General features: G+C 40.0%; 1 protein-coding gene across 2 annotated transcripts in view; it reads right to left on the bottom strand.

Moving 5' to 3' along the window:
- Window positions 1-534: 534 nt before the first annotated feature.
- Window positions 535-24528, bottom strand: part of CUL4B (cullin 4B) — a 31048-nt gene continuing 7054 nt past the window's right edge. The window contains exons 4-21 of one of the 2 annotated variants that reach the window (XM_083422291.1): window positions 19105-19208; window positions 18428-18497; window positions 17489-17562; window positions 15727-15889; window positions 15426-15515; window positions 15099-15181; window positions 14526-14593; window positions 12049-12167; window positions 11336-11528; window positions 10156-10260; window positions 9568-9678; window positions 8828-8913; window positions 8110-8217; window positions 7392-7505; window positions 6479-6584; window positions 6232-6404; window positions 4402-4554; window positions 535-3645 (exon numbers count right to left, since the gene is read on the bottom strand). In XM_083422291.1, the coding sequence (XP_083278417.1) occupies window positions 3550-3645; window positions 4402-4554; window positions 6232-6404; window positions 6479-6584; window positions 7392-7505; window positions 8110-8217; window positions 8828-8913; window positions 9568-9678; window positions 10156-10260; window positions 11336-11528; window positions 12049-12167; window positions 14526-14593; window positions 15099-15181; window positions 15426-15515; window positions 15727-15889; window positions 17489-17562; window positions 18428-18497; window positions 19105-19208 (2016 nt within the window). In that variant the 3' untranslated portion in view covers window positions 535-3549. The remainder of the gene's footprint in view (window positions 3646-4401; window positions 4555-6231; window positions 6405-6478; window positions 6585-7391; window positions 7506-8109; window positions 8218-8827; window positions 8914-9567; window positions 9679-10155; window positions 10261-11335; window positions 11529-12048; window positions 12168-14525; window positions 14594-15098; window positions 15182-15425; window positions 15516-15726; window positions 15890-17488; window positions 17563-18427; window positions 18498-19104; window positions 19209-24528) is intronic. The other variant, XM_083422292.1, reaches the window with a different exon arrangement.

The following is a 24528-nucleotide window of genomic DNA, read 5'->3' as shown; positions in this document are numbered from 1 at the left end:
CTCCCCACCTCCTTTTTCTAAGGCGCTAAGCTGCTGATAGCCTTTTAGCAGCTAATCCGCTAATCCCTTAAGCCTTTAATAGCCGCTAATCGCTGCTAAACCGCTAATAGCGCTAATGGGGTTGCTTCGCAAGACGAAAAAACCGCTAGACGAAGAGACTCACGGAACGGATTCTTTTAATCTTGCGAGGCACCACTGTACTTCCCAAAGTGGTAAAGTATCAAATTTTGGCTTGCAATTCTGGTTTGGTGGGAAGGAAGCACAAACCATAATTTGGTGGCTTGGATTGAGCAGCAAACTATGGTTTGCTCTGAAGAGGGAAGTACAGGGGAAGAGGGCAGGAAAGTGTGCATGAAGCTGAAACTTACGTGTAATGCCAAACTAGTTTAAGTGCTTTCTTTGGGTTGGTTCAGGTGCAACTTTTTCGGCTGTGAGAATTCTTATGAATTTGTAAGCGGTCAAGAGAAAACAACACATTTTAACACTCCCAAATGTACATGGCACACATTCCATACCACATGACAAAATTAAGAGTTTAGCAACACAAAACTGTTTATTATTTATTAAATGACACAAAATACCTAGATAACAGACTCACTCTTTTTAAAGGACACATATTTACATTATTTACCAAAGGAAAGACTTGCTGTACCCATCCACTGACTTTGAAATTTTCTCCTTTTTTTTTGCACTGAAGGATGCAATGCCCCATTTGCAGACCTGTGTATGTAGAACATTTTTTTTGAAGGAACAGGCTATTTCTCCCTCCCACAAATGTGTGCCTCCTTCCACAACCCAACTCCAAAGGTATTCTTCTGAATAACTTCTTTATAAAAAAAGTATATTACATTTTTGAATGCTGCTGTACTCTTAGAACTTTAAAGTGTGTTTAAAAGGAGGAAATGCTCAAAAATGAAAGTGATACTTTAAGAATGCACAAAACCAAAAACATTTTGTCTTAAAAAGAAAGTTACAACAGATGCTCTGCTTTGGAAAAGTTAAGAGACCAGGACACACACATATATATACACACAAACAGAAAAATAAGCATCTGAAAGAGATCAGGAAAGTAAAACCATAGCTAATGTAAGTTTTTTTTAATTCTACTTTTTAAAAAGTTTACCATATATACTTTGGCACCTTTTTGTAAGCTAAAGAACAAAACAATCTTTACAACACATTTGCCATTAGTTTTGAAACAAAATGGTCACGGTTTTCTTTAAAATGTATTTAAATCAGAAAGAAAGAAAAAAATAATTCATTTTGTAGGGTATAAAGTTTTTTTTTTTTTTACAAATCCCCCAAACAAAAATATTTGTCAGAATAAATTTGCAGTTTTTAAAAGAAATGCAACTGCTTTGAACTGCACACAACAGAGGAAGATCTGAAAATGTCTGGCCAGACAGACTGTTTGGGTCGCAGTCTAACCCCACTGCAAGAAAATGTATTTATATATATCTATTATAAATATCTTTATGGCTCAATAAAGCAGGCACATGATTCCAGCAAAAAACAGGAAAAAGGAAAAAGTTGCTGGAGAATATGGCTGGAAAGTAGTTTTTGCCATAGCTCAATATCAATTACAGGAAGATAGGGAAAGTGACTTAGTAATTTAGTAATGCTCACTGGGGGAAAAAATGTGAAGCAAAGGCATAGTTTGTTAGTTTTCTTATTTGTTCATATTTTAACACACTGCTTCTGGAAAATGTTTTTGCAGAAATGTGACAATTGAATGGATCACAATCACAATTGTGGGCACATTTCAGAATAGGATTAAGGTGCAGTTTCCAAAGAACTTACCCCAGATAAGAGTTTGCTCTAGTTGAAATTCATCTTTTAAAAGGAATTATTTCCTTCCCCAAAAGGCATTCAAATCACAAATTTGTATCAGGCACACCAAATTGTACAGCAGCTTTCATTTCCATCCATCCCCCATTGTGAACCCCTCCTAAGTTTATTTTCTATAAATAATGCTCATTCTGGGGGACACTTTTGAGAAACATCACAATATAAGTGGAGCAAGGATGGCAACAGCAGAAGAGGCATTCTGCAGCTGACGCAGAACAATCTTTAAAAGCACATCCTGTGATGAATTCTTAGTTACCGCCTCCCCAAGATTTCCCAAACCTCACTTGATCTAGCAATATTACTCTGTAAATGGCAGGCTCTCATACTTGAAATGGGTCTGTTTTGCTGCAAGCATTGCCCTTTCCTAGGTGACCAGGGCAGAATCTGAAGATAAGCCATCAAAAGATTTTCTGGCTTTAGTTGTGGGGAGCTTTGGGAAGTCAGCTCTGGTGAGCTGTAGTAACTGTTATCAATACTGTGTCATGCTCAGTATAGAATTGCTCAGCTTTTGTTAAACAGGAGCACTCCAACAGAAGCCTGAAGAGAAACCATGAGAACAGAAACGAATTTAACAAACAACATTCAGAAACGTTGAGCTTCGAAAACAATGTAACACACAAAAGAAGGTTGAGGATATGATTATTCCCCCACCCCTGCAGCCAAGCTAATGTCGACCCATTCGTGGGTATAAAGGTTTTTTTTGGGGGGGGAGTGAAGTTTGTTCCAAAGTCAGAAAGAGGCTTCAATGCCCTTGTTGCCTTTCCCAACTTCCTGGTATCTTCTGAGGGTTGTGCAATACTTGAAGAAGACTAGCTTTCTAGATTCTTTGCAGCTATACAGTTAAGGAGAGCCTGGGAAGCCTGGCAGATTGATTCAAGGCACAGTGCAGCTGACATTAGATGCATCTCTACAAAAAAGCCATCTAGATTCCTGGCCCAATAGGAAGCCCCATAGGATTCTGCAAAGGATGAAACCCCCTGCTTTTTGTTCTTGTAGTGCTTACGTAAAGACAGAGGGAATCCCAAACCAACAACTGTGGTATTATTAATTTCTGAGTATACAGTGTTAACATTTTCTTCTTTGCAATACTAAAAAAAATGTATTTTACTAATACTAAAATACATTAATAATGGTTTTTTATTTGTTTGAAGGCAACGAGCAAAGGGAGCATCAGTAGTTTTAACCCCTGCACTTTCAAGGTTGCACAAATCCAAGCGTGGGGTGCCACAACAACGAACAGTATCAGCCTTACAAGTGCATTCACAGGAGTGTAATTTTATTTCCAAAGAAATAAAAGCTTGGGTGAACGTGAGATTGGCCTTTGTTATTCAGAGTGATAGTGAAATCAATACTTTGGCTGCTTATTATCAAACCCTTAAAAAGGGCTTCCCTTTAGACCAAGGACCCAATGGAACCACAAAGACCAGATACTTCCATACAGTTTTCTGCACACCATACTGAATATCATGCGAAGAGTTCAACAGCATTCTTCTGAAAATGTAAATACCAAAATGGGCATGTGAAAATCAATTGAAATGCCCACTTTACTATACCCCCACCCCACCCCTTATGTTGCTTCCATTCAGCCACTGGTAGTAGAAAAAGTTAATTTAATGGGATCAACAGGTTTGCTTATCCATCAGCAACCAAGTAGAACACCAAGTGTGCAGAAAAGGAAAGAAAGAAAGGCCCATTGTGTGTTTATGCAATGTAGTTGTACTGGTTCGGGTTCTCCTTGTCTCTTTCCATGTAGTCTCTGTCAATCAACGACTCTATTCTCTTCTTAAGGTCCGCGGGCTGTGAAAGCAATTCAGGAAGTCAGCAACCATTTTTTAATCATGTTTGTATTAAAATATGTATATAATGATTATTCAGTTTTTACATATTAGTGTACTGGTTCAACTCAATTCCTTCACATAGGTGCAAAGGTTTATAAACAGAAATAAATTAAGATTCACGACACAGGTGGACTTTGGACATGCACTTTACTGCATCTACAAAATCTTCCTATTCTAACAACACATAGCATATAGGCATATGTTCTGAGTGCTGAAAGCTCACAGCCTTCCTAACTTATCCTATATTGGAATTCATTATCATTTGCTGACTAAATCTTCTGCTGACTAAAGGTAAAGGTAAAGGGACCCCTGACCATTAGGTCCAGTCACGGACAACTCTGGGGTTGCGGCGCTCATCTCGCTTTACTGGCTGAGGGAGCCGGCGTACAGCTTCCGGGTCGTGTGGACAGCATGACTAAGCCGCTTTTGGTGAACCAGAGCAGCGCATGGAAACGCCGTTTACCTTCCCGCTGGAGTGGTACCTATTTATCTTCTTGCACTTTGTGCTTTCGAACTGCTAGGTTGGCAGGAGCAGGGACCCAGCAACGGGAGCTCACCCCATCGCGGGGATTCGAACTGCGACCTTTTGATTGACAAGCCCTAGGCTTTGTGGTTTAACCCACAGCACCACCTGCATCCCTTTTTGCTACACTGGACATTCTCAAAAACAAAACTATTTTTCACGATAGTTTAAGCAAGAACACCCATACTCTACCTTTACTGGGAATTTAAGCTGGTTGTATACTTCAGATACGAGCAGATTGTGGCTCAAAGTCTTGCGCATTTTCATGATTCTCACAATTGCAGCATCAATTTGGTACTGGCGATCCTGAAAGACTCTCTCTGTAGTGCTTGCTTGTTCTTCCACCTACAGGAGCAGGACATTTGGGGGGGGGAAAGAATATCAGAAATGGAAAAAGTTTTTTAACTATGTCAACTCTAAAGTGTGAATGGATTAATTTAAATCAGCTATTAATTTGGGATGGGTGGATGAAATTACGTTGGTGTTCCACCAGGTACTACTTCCGATAAGAAAGGCCACCCCCCTAAACCTGAATATCCTAAATATATCTTTGTATTCTAAGTCACCTGCTTCTACACAAGCCATCTCTGTTCATCAAGTTAATTATTTGGGTGTCACCATTTAGAAGTCAGGCAGGCAGGCAAGCAATGACTAATAATTAGGATCTGTCAGGAGGAGAACCCTGCCTTTGAAATACCTTTCCCACAACTGTATATGCCTACTATCATGCATTTTAAGCACCAGTTTGAAAAGCTGTTATTTGTTCAGGCCTTTGCAATAGTATTTAAAGGCTGATTATTGTATATCTGACTAAGAACAAACAGGAGTCCTGCTAGATCATACCCAAGGTCTAGCTGACCCAGCAATCTGTTCTTGAACTGGACACCGCTGAGAAGCTTATAGCAGGGCATGAGCACAACAGCCCTCGGCCATTCATAGTCCAACATCTGGTGTTCAGTGGCATCCTCTCTACAATACTGGAACGGGTACTTCGCCATCATTACTAATAGCCATTGATAACCTATTCCTCCATTGATTTGTCTAACCCCTCTTTAAAGCCATCCAAACTGGTGACTACCGCTACATTGATTCAAATGATGTTTTAGTGTTTTATGACTTTTATAGCTTTAAAAAAACAACAACTGTCTTGTTTGTTTTCATTTTTAAATGGTAAAGCTGCATGGAAAGTGATTTATTTATTTTTCCCATTAAATAAATATTAAGTCTTTTTGCTGGAGCGCGGGCAGTGTCAATGAGAAGGATGCACATTTTGTAACGCCAACAGCAACTGAAAAACTGTGTGGGGTATAAGACCTGGTGACTCAGAGGAAGCTCTGATTTAAACATTTGCAATGAAACATGATTTCCACCCTCTTCCTGGTCATCTTTTAGAGGGCGTTTAGCGGCAGGAAGGAAATGAAAATAAACCAGTACAGTGGTACCTCCGGTTGCAGACGGAATCCGTTCCAGAACTTTGGTCAGACCCCGAGGTTTCCGCTTCCGGAGGGACCGCTTCTGCACATGCGTGCACGCATGGCGGCAGACCACTTCTACGCATGCGCGTGCGAGAAACACTTCCAGGTTTGCCGCTTTTGCAACCTCAAGTTTACATTACCTGAGGGTAATGTAAGCCGAGGTGCTACTGTATTTTATAAGAATAAGCTATAGCTAGGAAGCCACCCAGCAAGGAACTGATGGCCATGAATAATTCAACCAGTAAGCATGCAATGTAAATAGATGCTTTGCCAAACGCTAAGAAAATGAAAATCTAATTTAATGTAAAAGACAGCTTTTGTTTGTAATGAGTCAAGAGCAAGTGTCTTGATGTCCCAAGCTCAGAAAAAAGAAGTTTGTGTAACCCCTCCCTCTGGCATATCAAATAGCTCCTGATGACTCCAGCAGCATAAATGGAAATCTGGAGTCAACATAGCTGCCACTGATCTGCTTCTGGGTGATTTAGGCCACTGATCAGGCGACCAGAAAACATATGACAGTAATCTGGGGGTGGGGGGAAACAGGTACCGTTTCTTTCATCTGGATCTGATTGATTTTTATCCTGAATAGCTTATGCCTGAAGTCATCATTGCAGGTAAATTTGTCACCATCTTCCACATCTTTGCCTTTGGGGCTTTTTGTTAGCACTCTGGCCTTGCCACAGGCTAATGACTGGAGGGTTCGTCGGAGCTCTCCATCCTCTAGAATAGAAAGGAGATGGTTTAGTTTTTTAGCCACTAGTACTCAGACACAACAAGGAGCACCCAATACTAACCTATTCCAGTAGCTTGTTTTATCTCCTCTAAACTGAATTCTTCACCTTCGTTAAACATAAGCAGCACTAAAGTCTGGAATAATGAAACCTGCAGCTCCTTTTTCCCCTGTCAGAAAAAAAGAATGATAAAAACATTTCTGCATTTCCTTAGAAAACTTAAGAAATTTGTTTAATGATAGTTCTATATGCATGCAGAGGGAAGTCCTACAGCTTGCAGAAATAACATCCATTCTGCAGAAAAGGAAATATTATCCACGGGACAACTGTGTTGTCTTTAGAGCAGAGTACTTATGCCCTATGAAGACATAATGTGTAACTATGGTTTGCCTTCCTTAACTATGTATCTGAAACACTTAGACCAGTTTAGGATTGGCTATGAATGTGGTTCTGAAATTGCAGACAGTCTGAATTAACAATGCTGAAATCTATACCGAACAAACCCTCGTTAGGACAGTTTTCCCGATTCTCCAGCTATTCTGTCTTCCTAATGTTTCCCTGTTTCCAGGCTTAATTCAAAGTGCTGGTTTCAACCTATAAAGTCCTTTTACAACTTGGAAACCAATACAAGTCTATGCTCATCCAGGGTTCAACCCCCCACAAATATATTCATATTTGGGGGGAAATGACCCTAATTGAATACTTTTGATGGATCATGGAAAGCCTTGTTCTTGTGGGTATTCACCAAAAGATGGGCATTTCATCCAATGATGGCACAGGATGTTGGTGGCAAAACTGATGAAGAAACGAAAGCACATTAAATGAAATAAGGCAGAAATGGTTCAATAAAGCTGAACAAAAGCCAGAAACCAATTTTTAAAAAATGGGATTGATCACTTAAAAAGACCTGTTACATTCCACATTTACTAAATTATTTCAATGAGTGATTACCACTATACTGGTAAGAAAACATTACCTCTTTAAATTCTGCTTTGAGTACACAGTGTCCTAATGTTGATTGCCACTGAAGTTTTCTGCCACTGTGCTTTCCGAGGTAAAATGTCTTGAATATCTCTTGCAGTTTCACCATCTGAAGAGAAGAGAAATATGAGCTTAAAGTTGAAATGATCAACTACTATTTCCTTATTTCTGCCCTTCCCCCCCTCTACTTTTTGACTGCTTATCTGAAAAGGCTCTATCACTATTATATTTGTACCATGAAACTTTATACTCAAGTCATTTTAATACCAGTATTTTACAACCAAAAGGGTTTAAGATTAGAATTAGTTTCTAATCTTCAATTAAGAACTGCTAGTTTCAACTAAGTAAATCTTTATTGTGCCACAGCTTCTTAAGAGATTTAATAGTCACCTCTATCCCAAATTGTTTAAAATATACTTTTTTAAAAAAGTGCAAGAAGCTTCAACTCTTCTCAAAGTTTTGTACATTTATTTTTGCTGCTACAAAGGGAGAGGCTCCCAAACTACTTACTTAACCTACTTAATTTAAATAATCACCCCTCAAAATATCCAATCTAAAGCTTGATGCAATCTCAGACGTTTCTTGGCCATCTTCCAGCTTTTTACTAATGTTTGGTAACTAATGTTTAATTTTAATCAGTAGTTTATAGTCATCAGCATCAAAGAAGGGCAGTAAATTTATTTCATTTTGGAAGTGTTGTTCAGCTATCTTACCTCTGGTGGCAAGTGCACCTCCATAGGCACATAGGTTGGCCAATAACCCATAGTCAAGATGTTCACGGTGAGTTCAATGTTACCAGGTACATTCTGATTTTGCATATACTACAACAGAATCAAATGGAACAGAATTGCCATACAGAACTACAAACAAGCTACAGGCATTATTAGCCATTCACCCACTCCATATTTAGATCCTATCCTTTCTCCAAGGAGCTCAGAGTGGCAGAAATCAACTCCCACCTCCCCACTCAATCACCTTGAAACTAACAGAGAGATGGAAACTGGGCATAGGTCACCCTGTAAATTTCATGAAATTGAAACCCAGATTTTTCAAGCTGAATTTCCTTACCTACTGCTACATCATACTAGCTCCAACAAAAAACAAAAATCCTTAACAGCATTACAAATTTGGCATGCAGAAGCCAAAATGTGTTGATGGAACTAAAGTATGAGTAGTTCAGTTGGTACAGAATGAGACTCTTAATCCCAGGATTGTGCGTTCAAGTCCCACATTGGGCAAAAGATTCCTGGATTGAAGGGGGGTTGGACTACATGACCCTTGTGGCCCCTTCCATCTCTACAATTCTATGACAGGCAGGTATGTGTGTTGTGAGAAAGCAAAGTAAGAGGGAGTCCTTGCAATGTCCTTTTCAGATGTAACTGAACACAAGCGGATAATGATGAAATAAGAATGGCCACTTTGTACCCATACCTGCTTAAACTGTATCATGATGTCTTTAGAAAGCTCCATGTCTTTAAACATTCCTTCAAGTTTACTGGTGAAAGCAGCTCCACATTCTACAAAAGGACAGTTGTGTATTGAAGTTGCAGTTAGGAATTTTGTCACCGTCAACAAGTGACTACGAGCGCATCATTAACGAGAGGGCAGAGATATATTTTCTGTTTCAGTTCAAGTTGAAGATTAGGGCAGTATTGCAGTGCTGCTCAGGAGTGGTTGGTTTGGTGGCCATTGCTGCAGATTGGTTCTGCTGGTGTTCCCTCACTACTCTGTCCTAGTAAAGCAGCAGTGACACTGTCTTTCAGGAATCCTCCACATGACATTGTTTTTCTATACAGTGGTACCTCGGGTTACATACGGTTCAGGTTATATACACTTCAGGTTACAGACCCCGGTAACCCAGAAATAGTACCTCGGGTTATGAACTTTGCTTCAGGATGAGAACAGAAATTGTGCTCCAGGGGCGTGGCGGCAGCGCAATGCCCCGTTAGCTAAAGTGGTACTTCAGGTTAAGAACGGACCTCCGGAACAAATTAAGTACTTAACCTGAGGTACCACTGTACTGGAATACGCTCTGTGCAGGAAAAAGGTATGCACATCACAATGGCTAAAGAATACTCAAGTGACTTATTGTACAAAAACATACATTGGGGATTTCCTATGAAAAGTATACACAGAAGAAATTAGCAGAGGATAAAACAAAAAAACCTTACCATGTTTGAGCTTGGAAAGCATAGATTTTTCAGCATCGACTGATGCACTTTTGCCGACTAATAGCCGCTTTGCTAAATCTTTTTTGTAAAAGGCCTCAAAAACATCTTTTCCTGTAGAAGAGAAGCAGATTTAAAGCTCCTTTCCAAGTACATGTTCTCCAGAGGGGAACCCTGAAGCTCCCCTCATTCCAAACAGGTCTAGGGGCTTGATAGATTATTTTGAGATGGCAGAGAGATTCAGTGGAAGGTTTGACCCAACCTTCTTATTATTTCCTCAGGGTGGCTCTATGCTAGAACCAGTTGCTATCTATGCATTCCGACCCACCAAATTTAACAACACAAATAGTTTACAGATTCATTTTTAAAAACTGATGTGCGTAGTTCCTGTGGGTTAAGGCAATGAACCTGAGTTATGCAATCTTGAGTATTTAATTAACTCTGATTCCTGCAGACCTAAACCCCAAAACAAGCTGGGAGAATAACAGACTTATTCTCATTCATTAAGTCTTATTCAGTCAGCATTATTGGGCCTATATTTTTTGCTGATATGCATGGGTGCCTAATGTAAAGAAGAAGACCAGGTCTTACCATAAATAAACCTAAATATAATCATAATTTTATCCAACATCTTTTCGAGCTCTTCATCAGTAGCCTCTTTGTTACCTGCACGAAGCTTTGAATCGACATACTTAGCTGAAGAAACACAAAACCAAAAAAGAAGAGATAGATCTGAGTAGGAACTCCTAAATCAAGTCTTAGTTTATTCTTGACTAGGCTAGTGTTCTATAACCTCTACTGGCTCATTGTCAGTTCTAACAGAAAAGAAGCATCATGCCAGCAACAGCCTTAGCATCTACCAAATGTGACATCACTGTGGAAAGCAAAAGGGAACTAAAAACTCTGAGCATTCAAAACCACCATCTTCTCCAGCCTACCTTGCTGCTCCTAAGTACAGTGGCACCTCTGAATGCGAACAGGATCCGTTCCGGAGCCCCGTTTGCATCCTGAGCAGAATGCAACCCGCATCTGTGTGGGTCGTCTGTGCATGAGCGGCGAAACCCAGAATTAGCCCGTTCTGTTACTTCCAGGTCACCGCGGAATGCAACCCGAAAATGCTCAACCTGGAGCTACTTTAACCCGAGGTATGACTGTATGACCAATTCTTAAATATCAGGTCTGATTGGAAGCCAGCCCTCTTATTCCCTCTCACAGCCAAGGGGCTGCAAAGCTCCATCAGAGGAACTAGACTGACCGAGAACCAAACTCAGAAATACAACCTTGCACAAGGTATCTGCCAGCTATAATAAGTATTTCACTAGACTATAATTGTGCCAGCTGTGATTATATGAATGTTTCCAGGAGTACTGGAGTTGCTGTCCAAGTTGGTTGCTGTATTCTATCACTTGCCTTTTCTCCAAACTAAAGAGCCCAAAATGTTGTAATCTTTTCTCAAAGGGGAGTTGCTTCATCCCCTTGATCATCTTGGTCACCCTTTTCTGAACCCTTTCCGGTTTCACAATATCCTTTTTGAGGCAAGGGAATGAGAATTGCACAGGGCATTCCAAGTGTGGTTGCTCCATATATTTGTGTAACGGCACTATAGTATTAGCAGCAGCTTTGTTTTGGATGCCTAATGATTACTAGCATGCAATTCATCTTTTTTACGTGATTCAGCATCTTCACTGAGCTTTCCACTACCATCTTGAGACTATTATTAGTAGGAGTCTTAATAAGTTGAAATAACAAGAAGAAAAAGAAGAACTACCACCTATAAGCTCAGCTGGTTTATTTGGTCTTTTGTTGATGAAGGTCTCAAAGGCTTCTTTCATGGCATTAACAAACTTCTCATTCTTCAAAAAGCAAATGTCAATTATATGATCAACTTTATCCTTGAAGTCTAGTAGCTCTTGTACCATGGTTTTGTCTTTTTCTGGATTGATTACTATGGTGCTGCCGAATGCCTGCGAAGGAGGAAAGTTATTTATCACACACTTGTGCTGGATGCCACATATAGTTCGAACAAGATCCAGTGCGTAAGGACACACATTGCATGCTTTACACAAAAGCAGTATGCACTAATCAATTTATTGCCTATTTCATTACACCCTGCCCTTTATTCAAAGAGCTCAAGGTGGTGTACATGGTTCCTACACCCCCATTTAATTACCACAACAACTCAATGAAGCTGGTACAAAGTCAGCCAGGGAAGCTTTATGTTAACCCATGAAGATTTTCATAATGTTAAGTCAAGAAAGGGAATGAAATGGATCCAATAGAGATGATGGCTCCCCACTGTGCTCACAACAATGTTGATGCAAACTTGTTCAGCCTATATTTTAGAAAGCTATGGTGACAGCTTAGCCACATGATTTGTCATATATGGCTTATAAACCAAGATTTTGCAGACATCTTTCTCCACCTCAATAAATTTAAGGCTTGCTCCTCCAAGTTAACTTTTTGAAATAAGTCACATATTGATACCTTTATATATTCAATCCATTGCTGCAACAGAGCTTGCACTCCATTTTTCACCCTACTGAACAACTGATACAATAGAGACAAATCCTGAATTCGATTTTCATCCAAAAGGTGATTTAAACCTGCAAGATAAAAATGTGTTACTAATTACTCCAAATGAAACAAATGCAACTGAGAATATTTAAGAAACTACAGGTCTAAAAGGTGGGAGAAGACTGAAAGTGAGACAACAGATGAATTGAGAAACCACATTGGATGAGACAGTTTTCAGAAGTGAAGGTCTTAAATCTATTGCTGAGGCTGCTGCTCCTGCCACATGATTTCTAGTGAAGAATGGGTTTTTTATCATTAAAATGGGATAACATTGAAAAAATGGTGGCAAGGAGAATAACAATGTACACCTTCACAAACTCCTAGGATAAAGGATGGGATAAAGCAAAACAAACACTTCCATTCTGTACAGCTAGAGGGAGCCATTTCAGTGCTTTCACACACCCCATAAGAGTAAGCAAAATGTGAATTTAAAAACACCCCCTTTCCCTCCATCAGCTTTGGCACAATAATGGCAGCATTCCTGGATGTTGCTCTAGAATCTCGTGGACAATGGTTCTGTCTGCACCCAACTCCCACCAATATGGGTTACAGGCTCTCTGGCAATCCTATGTTAACTGCCCTTCATGAAAAGCAGATTTCATTCTCTTTGAAAAGCATGGTGTCTTAAGCATAATGACCATTTTAAAAGGCAAGAAAGCAAAACATTTAGTTTATCTCACCTATCCCTTGTCTTCCACTGAAAGTTGACATCCATATTGCCTTGAAACTCTTAATGCTATATAGGGTTGACAAATCTTATCGGACAACCTATACCCAAACTTTCTCTTTTTCTGTTCCTAGGAATATTATGTTTTCATTCTGAAACACATCTGAAGGCACTACAGTGGCTCCTTACCTGCAATGAGGACAGGACTTGCAAGCAGGGGAATAGCAAGGGGTGTGTGGTGAATGCAATCTGCCCTGGGTACCATCAGGAAGGGGGCGGGTGACAAAATGCTGGCTGAACTCATCTCTGAATTTGTACTTGAGGAGAAGGGTGCACAATCAATTACCTCGAGGAACCGAGTGGGGTTGAGACTGAGTTGCATCAGGCGCTGTCGGCCAGGCCAGGCCCTGCTCTCCCTGGCCATGCCCCGCCCTCGTACAGCTAGGAACTGAGCGGGGTTGAGTTGTATTGCATCCCCTTTGCACCTCCATAGCCAGGCCCTGCTCTCCCTGCCTGAACATGTGCTGGGATGGGCCCCTGCGATAGAGCGGAGGCAGCAGGGATGCCACAGAGTCCTGCCTGGGGGTGCCACTGCCTGCTCCTCCTATGTGCCCTGCTCTGCGCTTCTGGGGACAATAGCATCGGTCCAGTAGGGATGGGGAGCCCAATGTCGCCAGCAGCGGGGGGCGGGGCTCAAGGCAAGCATCAATGATATATTTGCCTGTTGATGTGACATTCAGACTAAAAATTAACTGAAACCCATTCTTTATTACCTTCAACTGGATTTATGACTGGATTGTGAATACACCTTGGCTGGAGTGGTTTAAAGAAGATTGAGTTTGTTTTCAAAGAATTCTTACAGATAAATTGGAATTTTAAAGTTTGGAACAGACTAGAGTACAGGAAAGTACAGGAAGTGGTGTTTCCTGGGAAAGCAGCCTTGACAAAGTGATAAGGTACTGTTGTAAAACTGACTGTTTTGAGAACCAGGGAAGGCAGAGTAGATTATGTGAATTCCACACGGTCCTGAGGTTAAAAACATATCAAGGAAAAAGGTTTGCTTGGAATTGAGGGGACTTTTCTCTGTGTGGAAAGAAGAATTGATTAAAGAGATGAAGGGAATTTGGGATAATTTAGCAGACAAGATTCGAGCCCAAACGGATAAAAATATTGAAATAGTGTCAGAACTGACTAGTAAGATAGAACCATTGATAACAGAAGAATTGAATGTCTTGAAGCAAGGAAAGGAGGAAATTAGGAAAAATGGATGAGACTAACATGAAAAAAACTCAGGAGGCACATAAGGTAGATATGGATGGTAGGGGTGGGAAGCAGGCAACACTTAAGAATGCCTTGATGGTTGAAAAGAGATTAAAAATACAGTCTCTGAGACAAAGTTAGGGGAAAAACATTTTAGGTGCTTATGCTCACAATGTTAAGTAAATAAACCACAAAATAACACTTGTGTAAGTATCTTTCCTTTTAATAATTTCAAATGGGGGGGGGGTTGACAAAAAAAATTCCACACTGTGTACCACCTGGCCTTGCTTACGCCACTGCTTGCAAGTCACTATTTCGTATACTGTTCAGTGCTATTTCATGAACTGGGTGGGCAAGAGGGACTTTAGAATCTGAATGGGTCGTTTCTGTTTAGTATAGGGAACTGAAAACCCTGAAGAAGCAGTAAGAAGATAGATTTATATGAAGGAAGATAGGTTACCTTTCTGTAGAATGGCTGTTAAATGTTCACCTAGCAGCTGCTTTTCTACAGTAGCAATTAGTGGTTTCCTATAGGAAAAAGTGTTTAGAATTACATTCTTTTTGCTTACCAGTTAACCATTTTCAACCCAACTGGAACACCTAGATGCTTCAAACAATAACATTTCAATTACTTGCTAACAATGTGTTTATGGTCCAGATTGGTGTGGTGTGTGTGTGTGTGTGTATAAAAAACTGCTTCTGGTCTCTCCTGTCTTTTATATAAAGCAGATAAATCATCTAGAGCAGAGGTAGCCAATGCAATGCCCTCTTGATGTTGATGAGCTACAACTCTCATCTTTGACAATTTATTCCCAGAACTTGTTTAAGTTTTTCATGGTTTTAATGGTGTCAACGCTTGTCTTTTCTTCTGGAAACTATGTAATTTCTGACAACTGATGTGAGTGTGGCCTTGCTAGACATTATTCTTTATGTCTAGGAAATTAAACCACACTTTGGCAAAACGAAATGCTGAAACCAGGAGGTCATTTTTAACATGTTTAACACACCAGGTTGAGGGAGTCCACACACTTACTGAGTGCTTTGATCCAAGTAGGTGATAATCCTGTCTGCTTCTTCTTCCAAGCGTTTGTTGACATGATGGAGGTACTCTGGAACCTGACAGATTGAATAAATTATGGAGAAAAGTTAAATAAGATGAGAATGGTATATCCTTTATTGGGGAAAAAATGTCTGAGAACCAAATTGGAGGGGCATTATATCTTGTCATATTTTTGCTGAAATACTTAATTGTAGCCCGTGTCAGCACAGCAAAACAAGTCTTGGGAGCTACTGTTCTGCCCTCATTAACCAGGAGGTTAATGTCCCCATGGTGCCCATGAGCAATAAGGTAATAAAATACCTCTCTTTCTTGCATAAGCCTCTGTCCTTCCGCTGCATATAGGCGATTTGTTTCTTCTAAGAATCTATGTTCAAAAGAATCCTGATAAATCTGTGGAAAACAGAAATGGGTCGTTTGCTTAGGATGCTCTCACAGCTTACTCTGACATTATTCATTCATTCATTCATTCAATTTATTTATTAATTAAATTTATATACCACCCATCATCAGATGATCACAGGGCGGTTTACAACACAACACAACACAACACAACACAACACAACAAGTACAGGTTCAATGTGATGGGGCATCCCTTCCTTACCTGAAGATCTGAAAGCATGCTGAGAAGGCTGCGAAGAAGGCTCCTGTCAATAGCCTCGCCGCTTCTCTCTCGCTCAACCAACAGAAGGATGCCATCAATGGTCTTGTTTTGGACCTTCTGATCGCTAATTATATGAGTCCTAAACAATTCTAGCCCCATATCCCTGGAAATGAATAAATCATTATAAGGAAGCAGAGACCAACACAGAGAGGCAGCTTTGTTCTACATTTATTTTATCTAAATGCTCAACTGCAGAAGTAATCTAAAGGCCTGATCAAGTATTACTTTCTGAATACAGCACAAGAGAAAGTGAGTCCTTGGCTCCTTCATGCGTATATGACCTAACCCAGCAAGCCAGATTCTCATAAAGGGTTCAGAAACTAGTAGTTGACCAGGCCTTAAGTGATCTGTGTAAATGTCCATAGCAAGCTCTTACCCCAAGGGTGAAATGGGCCCATTTTACCTGCACATTTTTCCAAGGACCAAAAAATGTGTGTAAATGCATTTAAGAGGCATGTATTCATATGAAGTGGATATACCTACTCATATAACCTGAAATTTGGATAAATACATACATACATACATACATACATACATACATACTAGGAACTCTTCCAGAGTTAAGTTGAGAATGGGATTTAAAAGATTAAAAACAGGCAGTTGGCTGGGGGACAAAACAACAGGAGTGCTTCCAGAATTTAATACTAGTAGAAAGTTTAATACAAGCAATAAATAGGTTGGAAAAAAACTTATAGCTCCTTTCACGAAAGGAGTCCTTCTATAAATGGTATGATAAATTGAGGTCCAACCTAATGTGCACCACTTATAACACTGATATTGCACTGGGAACACAAGGCTCTAAACCAAACTCTGACACATTTTGTTCCTGTAAAAGTCACTGAGGAGATTTTAAATAAGTACACAGACAATGAGTAGAGTTCTGGAGGGCATAACCCAAAGGTCTGCATTTTGTTAAGCATGCTTAACTACATGGTTAAAAACAAAAACAACTAGTCAATTGTTCCAGGCTAGCAGCATTCTACTTTTGCATCACCTGTTTTAAAATTTCAAGACTAAATTGCTATTTGCTTTTGCCACTGGCCCGTTTCATAGTAAAGCATAATTAATGGTTTACCATGAATGCGTCAGCCTGGATTGTTTTGCTTCTCACTGTGAGCGTGCAGAGGAAACAAACCATGATAACACCTGCTTAGCATTATACCTGAACCAGGAATTGTTGTGCTCACGCAAACAGTGATTGAAAAACCAGGAACAAAAGAAACAATGCTAATTGTTCTTTGTTTCTCCACAGTGCTGGTGGAGAGGCAAGACGCAGGCATAAATGGCTTGTGTATGGCTTATTGTGATGTTTGAACACGGTGCCAGAAGACAGAGACCCTTTTGCCAAGCTGGTTCCTGATGGCTCAATTGTTCCCAACATATAGCACTGCTGCCATTCTTGGTATCCAAACAATATGCACAGTGACCTCGTTCACCGTTGTGGAGCTAGTTGATACTTTCCAAATATGAACTTGGTTTAGCTTAACTTTAGCTTTAAACTGCGACACACACACCCCTTGTGAAAATCTGGGTGGTCAGGATAGCAAAGAAAACGTATATACCAGCCATGCTACAAAGATTCTCTATTCACTGTCAGTTTACTGTGACTCTCAATCACAATGGAAGGGAAGAAAAACTGAAATCTATATTTTTGACAAAGCATTTGGAAGTCTAAAATCAATACTTCTCTTTTCATTCTCACCAAATTGATGGCAGCATTGAATTTTGAAGAACGTATGTTCGATCCAGGAACAAAAAGATACTTCTAATCATTATCTGTAAGGGGGAGGGGGAAAAAAATCAAGCCATAAACATTTTGACATAAAGCAAGATCATTCTTGTGCCCTGATCCTAAACATGATTACTTGGTTGGAAAGGCCACCAATTTTAACAGGCCTTGCTTCTAAATATGCCTTATTGACTGCAACTTTAGAAAGTCAAACGTATGAACTGACCGAATCCTCCCTCTTGCTTTACCATGTTCCTTAAGATGAATGGTGCACATCCTCTTACTTGCCCCATTAATGTGCAGGTTTCTACAACCAGGACAGGGTAAGAGACACTGAAAAGCTGCTGCACTTCCTGTCACCTGGGGAAACTTCATTCCCTCCAGAGACTGAAGTGAGGGCACATTTTAATCTAATTCTTCATACAATATTCTGATGAAATACTTCTTTAAGCATGTTTTATGGCGCTGCCCTTTTAAAATTACTGAGGCGCATTGCAAAAAGGGTTATCTTCCTAAGGGACCCCTAAAAATTATGCAGCATAATGTACCAGATTCGAAGTGACAGAAACTGTCGCCAAGAGTTGCGAACTAAATGCCTAGATGTCAGGATACAAAAGCAATACAACAAAAATAGGCCCTAAATATATAATTGCTTGCATCATTTCCTAATATTGGTATAAAACAAAAAGTTGTATTTGCCTAAAATATATGTGAGCAGAAAGTACTTCTCTTTCTGCACGGCTAATGGTCTCCCCTGCCTCCACATCTATCTGTGACCCCTGGAAAGCTACTCAAGATGGTTCCTGTTCCAACTCGCAAGGCAGTTTTCAGGAAGTTGCAGGTGTTCGTGGGGGGAAACCATCTGGGATCCAAGTTCACAAAAGTATTATTTGGAAGGAAAACAAGCCTTACCATTTGTCTGCAGTGGTCTTGCCAACATTTGTCTATTTTCTTGAGAAAAAGAACACTGTCCAATGAATCCATGATGAAGGAGTTAAGAAATTTAACACAACAACTGGGATAACACCAATGCCTGATGACATTGTTCTTCTGCGTCATTACTGGCAAACTCAATAGAACCAAAAGAAACTGCCAGCCCTATTTTAAAGCCTTTGTTTTAGGCTAGGATGTGATCATGAGGAAAAAAAGTTTATTTAAAATCAGCTAAAGGCCAAGAGACCACCATTCTAATTTAATGGGCTGCTATGTTAATCAAACACTTGTGATGACACAATTCCATTGAACTCAATAGCTTTAAGAACTTACCTTATCTTTCAAGTTAGGTGTCCACATTTGATAATACCCATATTCAAAGCATTGTAATCTAGTAATATCATAAGCATATACACAGCCTCAGAGGATAGGAGCACCAAATCTCACCTACTTCCCAGTACTTATTGTTTCAAAAGACTCTATCCTAGACACTAAACTGATTTTTAAGACTCCAAGGATGTAAATATCCACCCTGAAGTTTGACAGGGAAGATGCTCAGAGGGAAACACAGAAGAACACAGATGTGTATATGTATCTGGATTTCAGGCATTATAAAAATGAAGTCCACAAACAGACTTACTACACAAAAAGGATATTCTCTGAACTGATGGATCTGTGCTTTGATATGGTCTTCACAAATCTGTCTTAACTGCTTGTACAAATTTGCAGAAATCTTATATGAGCAGAGATTTTCAACAGCCTAAAAAAAGGAAAAGGAGGATACATGAAAAAAAACTCCACCAACATTTGCAGGACTCCATCTACAATTCGTAACTTTTTCTGTACATGCCAGCTCTCAGAAAAACACAAGTCAAAATGATTCTTCCCAGTGAGTTTTTAAAAAAAACATGCCTATCCTATGTGGGGGCATCACTAGACAATTAGAGATCAAAGTTAAGGGTGGTATTCAAAACTAGACCTACTCTGATTAGACCCAATTAAATGAATATGACTAACCCACAAGAGTGGCTTTTCAGGAGATGCCAAGAACTACAATGGGCGTGGGAAATCCCCAGTATGTGAATGGAAGTCTGCTCACAGGTCTCAAGTCATTTGCAGTCTTTGGATACTTTCTGCACAAACACTACTCATTTAAAATGGGACTCCAAAGATCTGGCTCTCAATTTTGCTGTTAGTTCGCAGAACAAAAATACATGCCATAATGCACTGCAGTTGCATTCATGCTCCCCTGGGCAGAGTGCCTTTCAGCTGACTGAGCTCATTTAACATAACTACAGTAACATCGTGAAGAAGAAAATTGAAGAAAACAATGGAATACCAGACTAGCAAATGAGCAACATTTTAGACAAAGAACTCTTGACACCTAAAGGACATGCAGCCTAAACAGGACCCAGCGATGAAGACTGCATAGCCTTAATTTGCTTAGCAAAGATTCACAATTATAGTTCAAACATAAAATTATTTGTACGCTACTCTAAAACCAACGCTGCAATTTTAAGAACATTTACTAGTAAGTAAACTGCATTTTGAGGGATGCGGGTGGCGCTGTGGGTTAAACCACAGAGCCTAGGACTTGCCGATCAGAAGGTCAGCGGTTCGAATCCCCGCGACGGGGTGAGCTCCTGTTGCTCGTTCCCTGTTCCTGCCAACTTAGCAGTTCGAAAGCACGTCAAAGTGCAAGTAGATAAATAGGTACCGCTCTGGCGGGAAGGTAAACGGCGTTTCCGTGCGCTGCTCTGGTTCGCCAGAAGCGGCTTAGTCATGCTGGCCACATGACCTGGAAGCTGTACACCAGCTCCCTCAGCCAATAAAGCGAGATGAACGCCACAACCCCAGAGTCGGTCACAACTGGACCTAATGGTCAGGGGTCCCTTTACCTTTACTTAAACTGCATTTTCCACAACAGAATTTACTTCAAAGTAAATATGGTTATGCTTCCATGCAACAAATATCTGCTGGGTGTTACTATTGAAGCCTGCTTGAATTTACTGTTTTACTGGCTGTTGAAACCACAAGAAATATATTTGTTGTGTTTTATTTTAGGTGCTGTATTTTAAAATTATTCAAATGCCATTTCAGTTGTTTGCTGGTAAATGGAGACAGTACTCATCAAATAAGAACACAAAGCACTTATGAACACTTCAACTACACTATGTAAATACTACAAGAAGCCTTGAAACACACTGATACATGAAGAACATGTGACCTTCCTCCAGATGTTCGACTCCATCCACATCAGCATGGCCAATGGTCAGGGATTATGGATCAGATAATCCATTTGTTAGCCTTAAAGGCTAACAAATTTATTGTGGCATAATCTTTTGTGGACCAGAAATATTATACCATAATACATTTGTAAGCCTTCAAAAGTCTACAAGATTCTTTTGTTTTGCTGCAACAGTAATAGAGCTACCTCTGTGAACATTGTCTATAAATGCTAAGTACCCTCATCAACTAAAACAAAGTCTATGTACACGTTAGTTGTATTTGCTCATATTAATTCTAACCTCTTACCCTCCCCATGTTAAAGCTTACTGATTGTAAGGACTTCAGGACAGAAATCTTTCTTTTGTTTATGTCACTTGTTCCTTTCTTCTGCAAAAGCACCAGGTCTACTGATGGAGAAGTTTAAAGAAATTATTATGGACTAAATTAAGACAAACCTTGAAACAGCCCTATGAGAGCATCTTGGAAAAGGAGATCCAAATTTATTCACTAATCTGAAATTTAGCACATTTGAGAGAAGGGGACTGGTATGAATAAGTTCACCTCAAAGCTCTACTAAGGGGGTTTGAAGAAGTGGGAGACTTAAAAAATCTAGTGTTGCTTTACAAGGATTTTTGCCAGCAGGGGAAGCAGTGCACTAAGAGGTTTATTGCTGATCAAAACAATAGTCGTAAGAATCTTTTTGAGGAATGTGGGAGAAAAATATCTTGATGCTGTGGCATACATAATCGTGCATTAAAATGCACATTTGGAATTGGATACATTTACCAGGCAGCTGCTCTTTAGCAGAACAGTTTTATCTAGTATTCACATCACCAGCAACTTATATTACTATTTTTAACACGTTAAAAATAGATGCAAACGAATAGTGTCAATAGAAAATACAGTTACTTTGCTGTAAAAATATCTGGTGCTAGCTGAGAGATCACTTTGAACACATACTAGAGAGGGGTCCCCTAAGGCCTTAACCTTAGGAGGCTGACAGATTTCCACAGAACATACATATAAATATATACAGTGGTACCTCGGGTTACATATGCTTCAGGTTACAGACTCCGCTAACCCAGAAATAGTGCTTCAGGTTAAGAACTTTGCTTTAGGATGAGAACAGAAATCGTGCTCCGATGGCGGGAGGCCCCATTAGCTAAAGTGGTGCTTCAGGTTAAGAACCATTTGAGGTTAAGAACGGACCTCCGGAACAAATTAAGTACTTAACCCAAAGGTACCACTGTACTAGGATATCTTAACCCTAAGATGCCAGAAGTACTGGTTGAAAACATGCAAGTTTATCCCCAAATAACCCTTAAATGAGCTTTTAACTATCTTCCAGAAAGTTGTTCTACTGGTAAGCCACAAGGCTCGTCTATGGCATGTGGAAGAAAGAGCGGTTATCTAGTCTAAGCCCCTGTTCACTGAAGGATCTACAATACAAGATGAAACTCCTGCATCTCTAACAGATGACCACCCAATTCTTGCCTTAAAACCTCCTGAGGTAGTCAATTACTCTGCTAAATAACCATTATTTCCTAATGTACAGCTAAGAAGCGGAGCTCATTACACAGGCTCTGCTGTGACACACTGACTAGACCCATCAAGCCTCCTCTCCCTCAACTGTCTTCTGGGGGAAGCCGTTCCACCAGACTGCCTCAATGGGAGAGGAAGCAGGGTCAGTCCATCGGCTCTGCTGGAAGCCCAGCATCAGGCACCATCTGCCTCTGAACTGTGCCAACAGGTCAATATAGGAAAAACAGACTAGAAATTGGTGCCAGAGTTTTTATTTTTATTTTCCTCTTCCATCCTTTTCCCCTTGTGTGTTGTGGGGTTTGTAAACCTGTGGGTAGAGAGTGTCTTATTTTGATTTTATGTAAGTAATTTTAGAGGCCTTTTTGGCTAAAGAGCAGGGTACAAATGCTATAAATAATAAAGCAGAATGCCAATTGAATGCTTCGATAATTAATTCTCAGTAATTGCTGTGCGCCAGAAAGCACAATGCATTAACATTATCAATAACGTAGCAAGACACCCTCCTCAAAGTGAGGTAAGAGAAGCACGGGGACAAGCCACAAGACAATTTGCGTGGTATGCCTACAACTCAATTTCTAGTTACTATTTCTTTTAAGGGACTCCCAAGGAGACAAGAGGACAAGATGTTGAAGGTTCACCCATCAGCCGCAAAGCTTGGAATATGAGCTATATGTTAATCAACCTAGTACAGTATTCTACCTATGTGAATTCAAGAGTTGACACAGTTTTCGTAGGCCACGTAGTCCTATTCCCTGCTTGAGGCAGAAAATGCAGAGGAACATAGGAAGCAGTCTTGTATATAGTGAGATCACTGGCCCATCTAGCACAGTAGCATCTACACTGACTGGCAGCGTTCTCTCCCAGCCCTGTCGAGAGATGCTGACCTGCCCAGCCAGTGCCTGTAGGGTTTCAACAATGGAAAGCCTATCTTGTAATTGGTTCTATGGTTGAATTTCTCCAAGCATTAAGATGTTTCTCTGAATGTTCAACCAAAATCTACCTTCTTGTAACTTAAGCCAATTAAATCTAGTTTTGTCTTCTGAGGCAAGAGAGATTCCCACAAGCCAATTAGAACAACAGCTCTTAGAAGCAAGGGCTGCCTCCTCAAGGCCATTCCAACTCCAACTATGCAACTGTAAAATTTGGACTTTACTCCATGTGGAAGTTATGTCAGGAGATGTATGTGTATCACATTTGTATCACAAGCAATAGGACTTATTCGTATGTTGTTACTGTATTAGCATTTTCTGTATTTTGCACTATACATTGTTTTACATTTTCTGGCTTTTATTGCTTTTATCTGCTGTATCTAATCTTGTAAGTCACTTTGAGAACTTTGACAACTGAGTGTTGTTTTTATATTTTAAATGTTAGGAACTTTTGTCCTAAACAGCCATGCAACAAGAAGCACTCTAACAAGATCCTTCCCACCCCCATTTTAAAATAGCAACAACAAATAGCCAATGTTTCGGTCATTATTTTTGTTCAGTCTTTTGGTTATACTATCCTATGGAATAATGTTCACTTCTTAATAGTGATAATAGTGATAATTTAAGAAATAATTCTATACCCCCCTTAGATAAAAAGTGCACTTAACAAGTGATATCCAAATAGTAGTTTCAAAGATTCAAAATCCTACACAGTTATTAACCGGACATGAATACAGAATACTCTACATTAAGAAGACCTTTGAAAGACAGGTATTGAACAAACTGAATACAAACTGCATGCAGATTAAGAATCTTTCCTTTGACATTCACAAAACCAAAGTAAAGGTTATCTTTCCAAAAATCAGTGAAGATGCAAAGTAATTCCATAGAAGCACACATAAATCAGATTATAAAGTCTTAAGCAAAGGCATAGTGGGTCTGTGAAATACTGTGGTTCTACAGAAAACTCAACAGTTAACTGGCAAAACTAAAGTGAGAGAGAAAAAACATGCATTCAAGATAATATAGGAACAGATAGGAAAGAAGGGATGGTAAGTGATAAAGAATATGAGGTAATCCTGTAAAATATACACGAAAATGATACAAATGCTTAACTCTGCATATACCGTATTTTTCACTCTATAGGACACACTTTTTCCCCTACAAAAATTAAGAGAAAATGTGTGTGTGCATCCTATGGAGAGAATGCAGGCTCCTTGGCTTCAGCGATAGCAACACAAAGCCTCCAAAGTACAGAGGGAGAGCTCCCTCCGCGCTCCGGAGGCTTTGGGTTCCTTATGCTGAAGCCGGGAGAGCAAGACTCCGCCTGAAGCCTCTGGAGCGCAGCGGGTCCCTTTTGCTGAAGCCAGGAGAGTAAGA

Source organism: Podarcis tiliguerta, assembly GCF_965153285.1.
Source record: "Podarcis tiliguerta genome assembly, chromosome: Z".
Taxonomy (NCBI): domain Eukaryota; kingdom Metazoa; phylum Chordata; class Lepidosauria; order Squamata; family Lacertidae; genus Podarcis; species Podarcis tiliguerta.
This window is presented reverse-complemented; position numbering and strand designations above follow the sequence as displayed.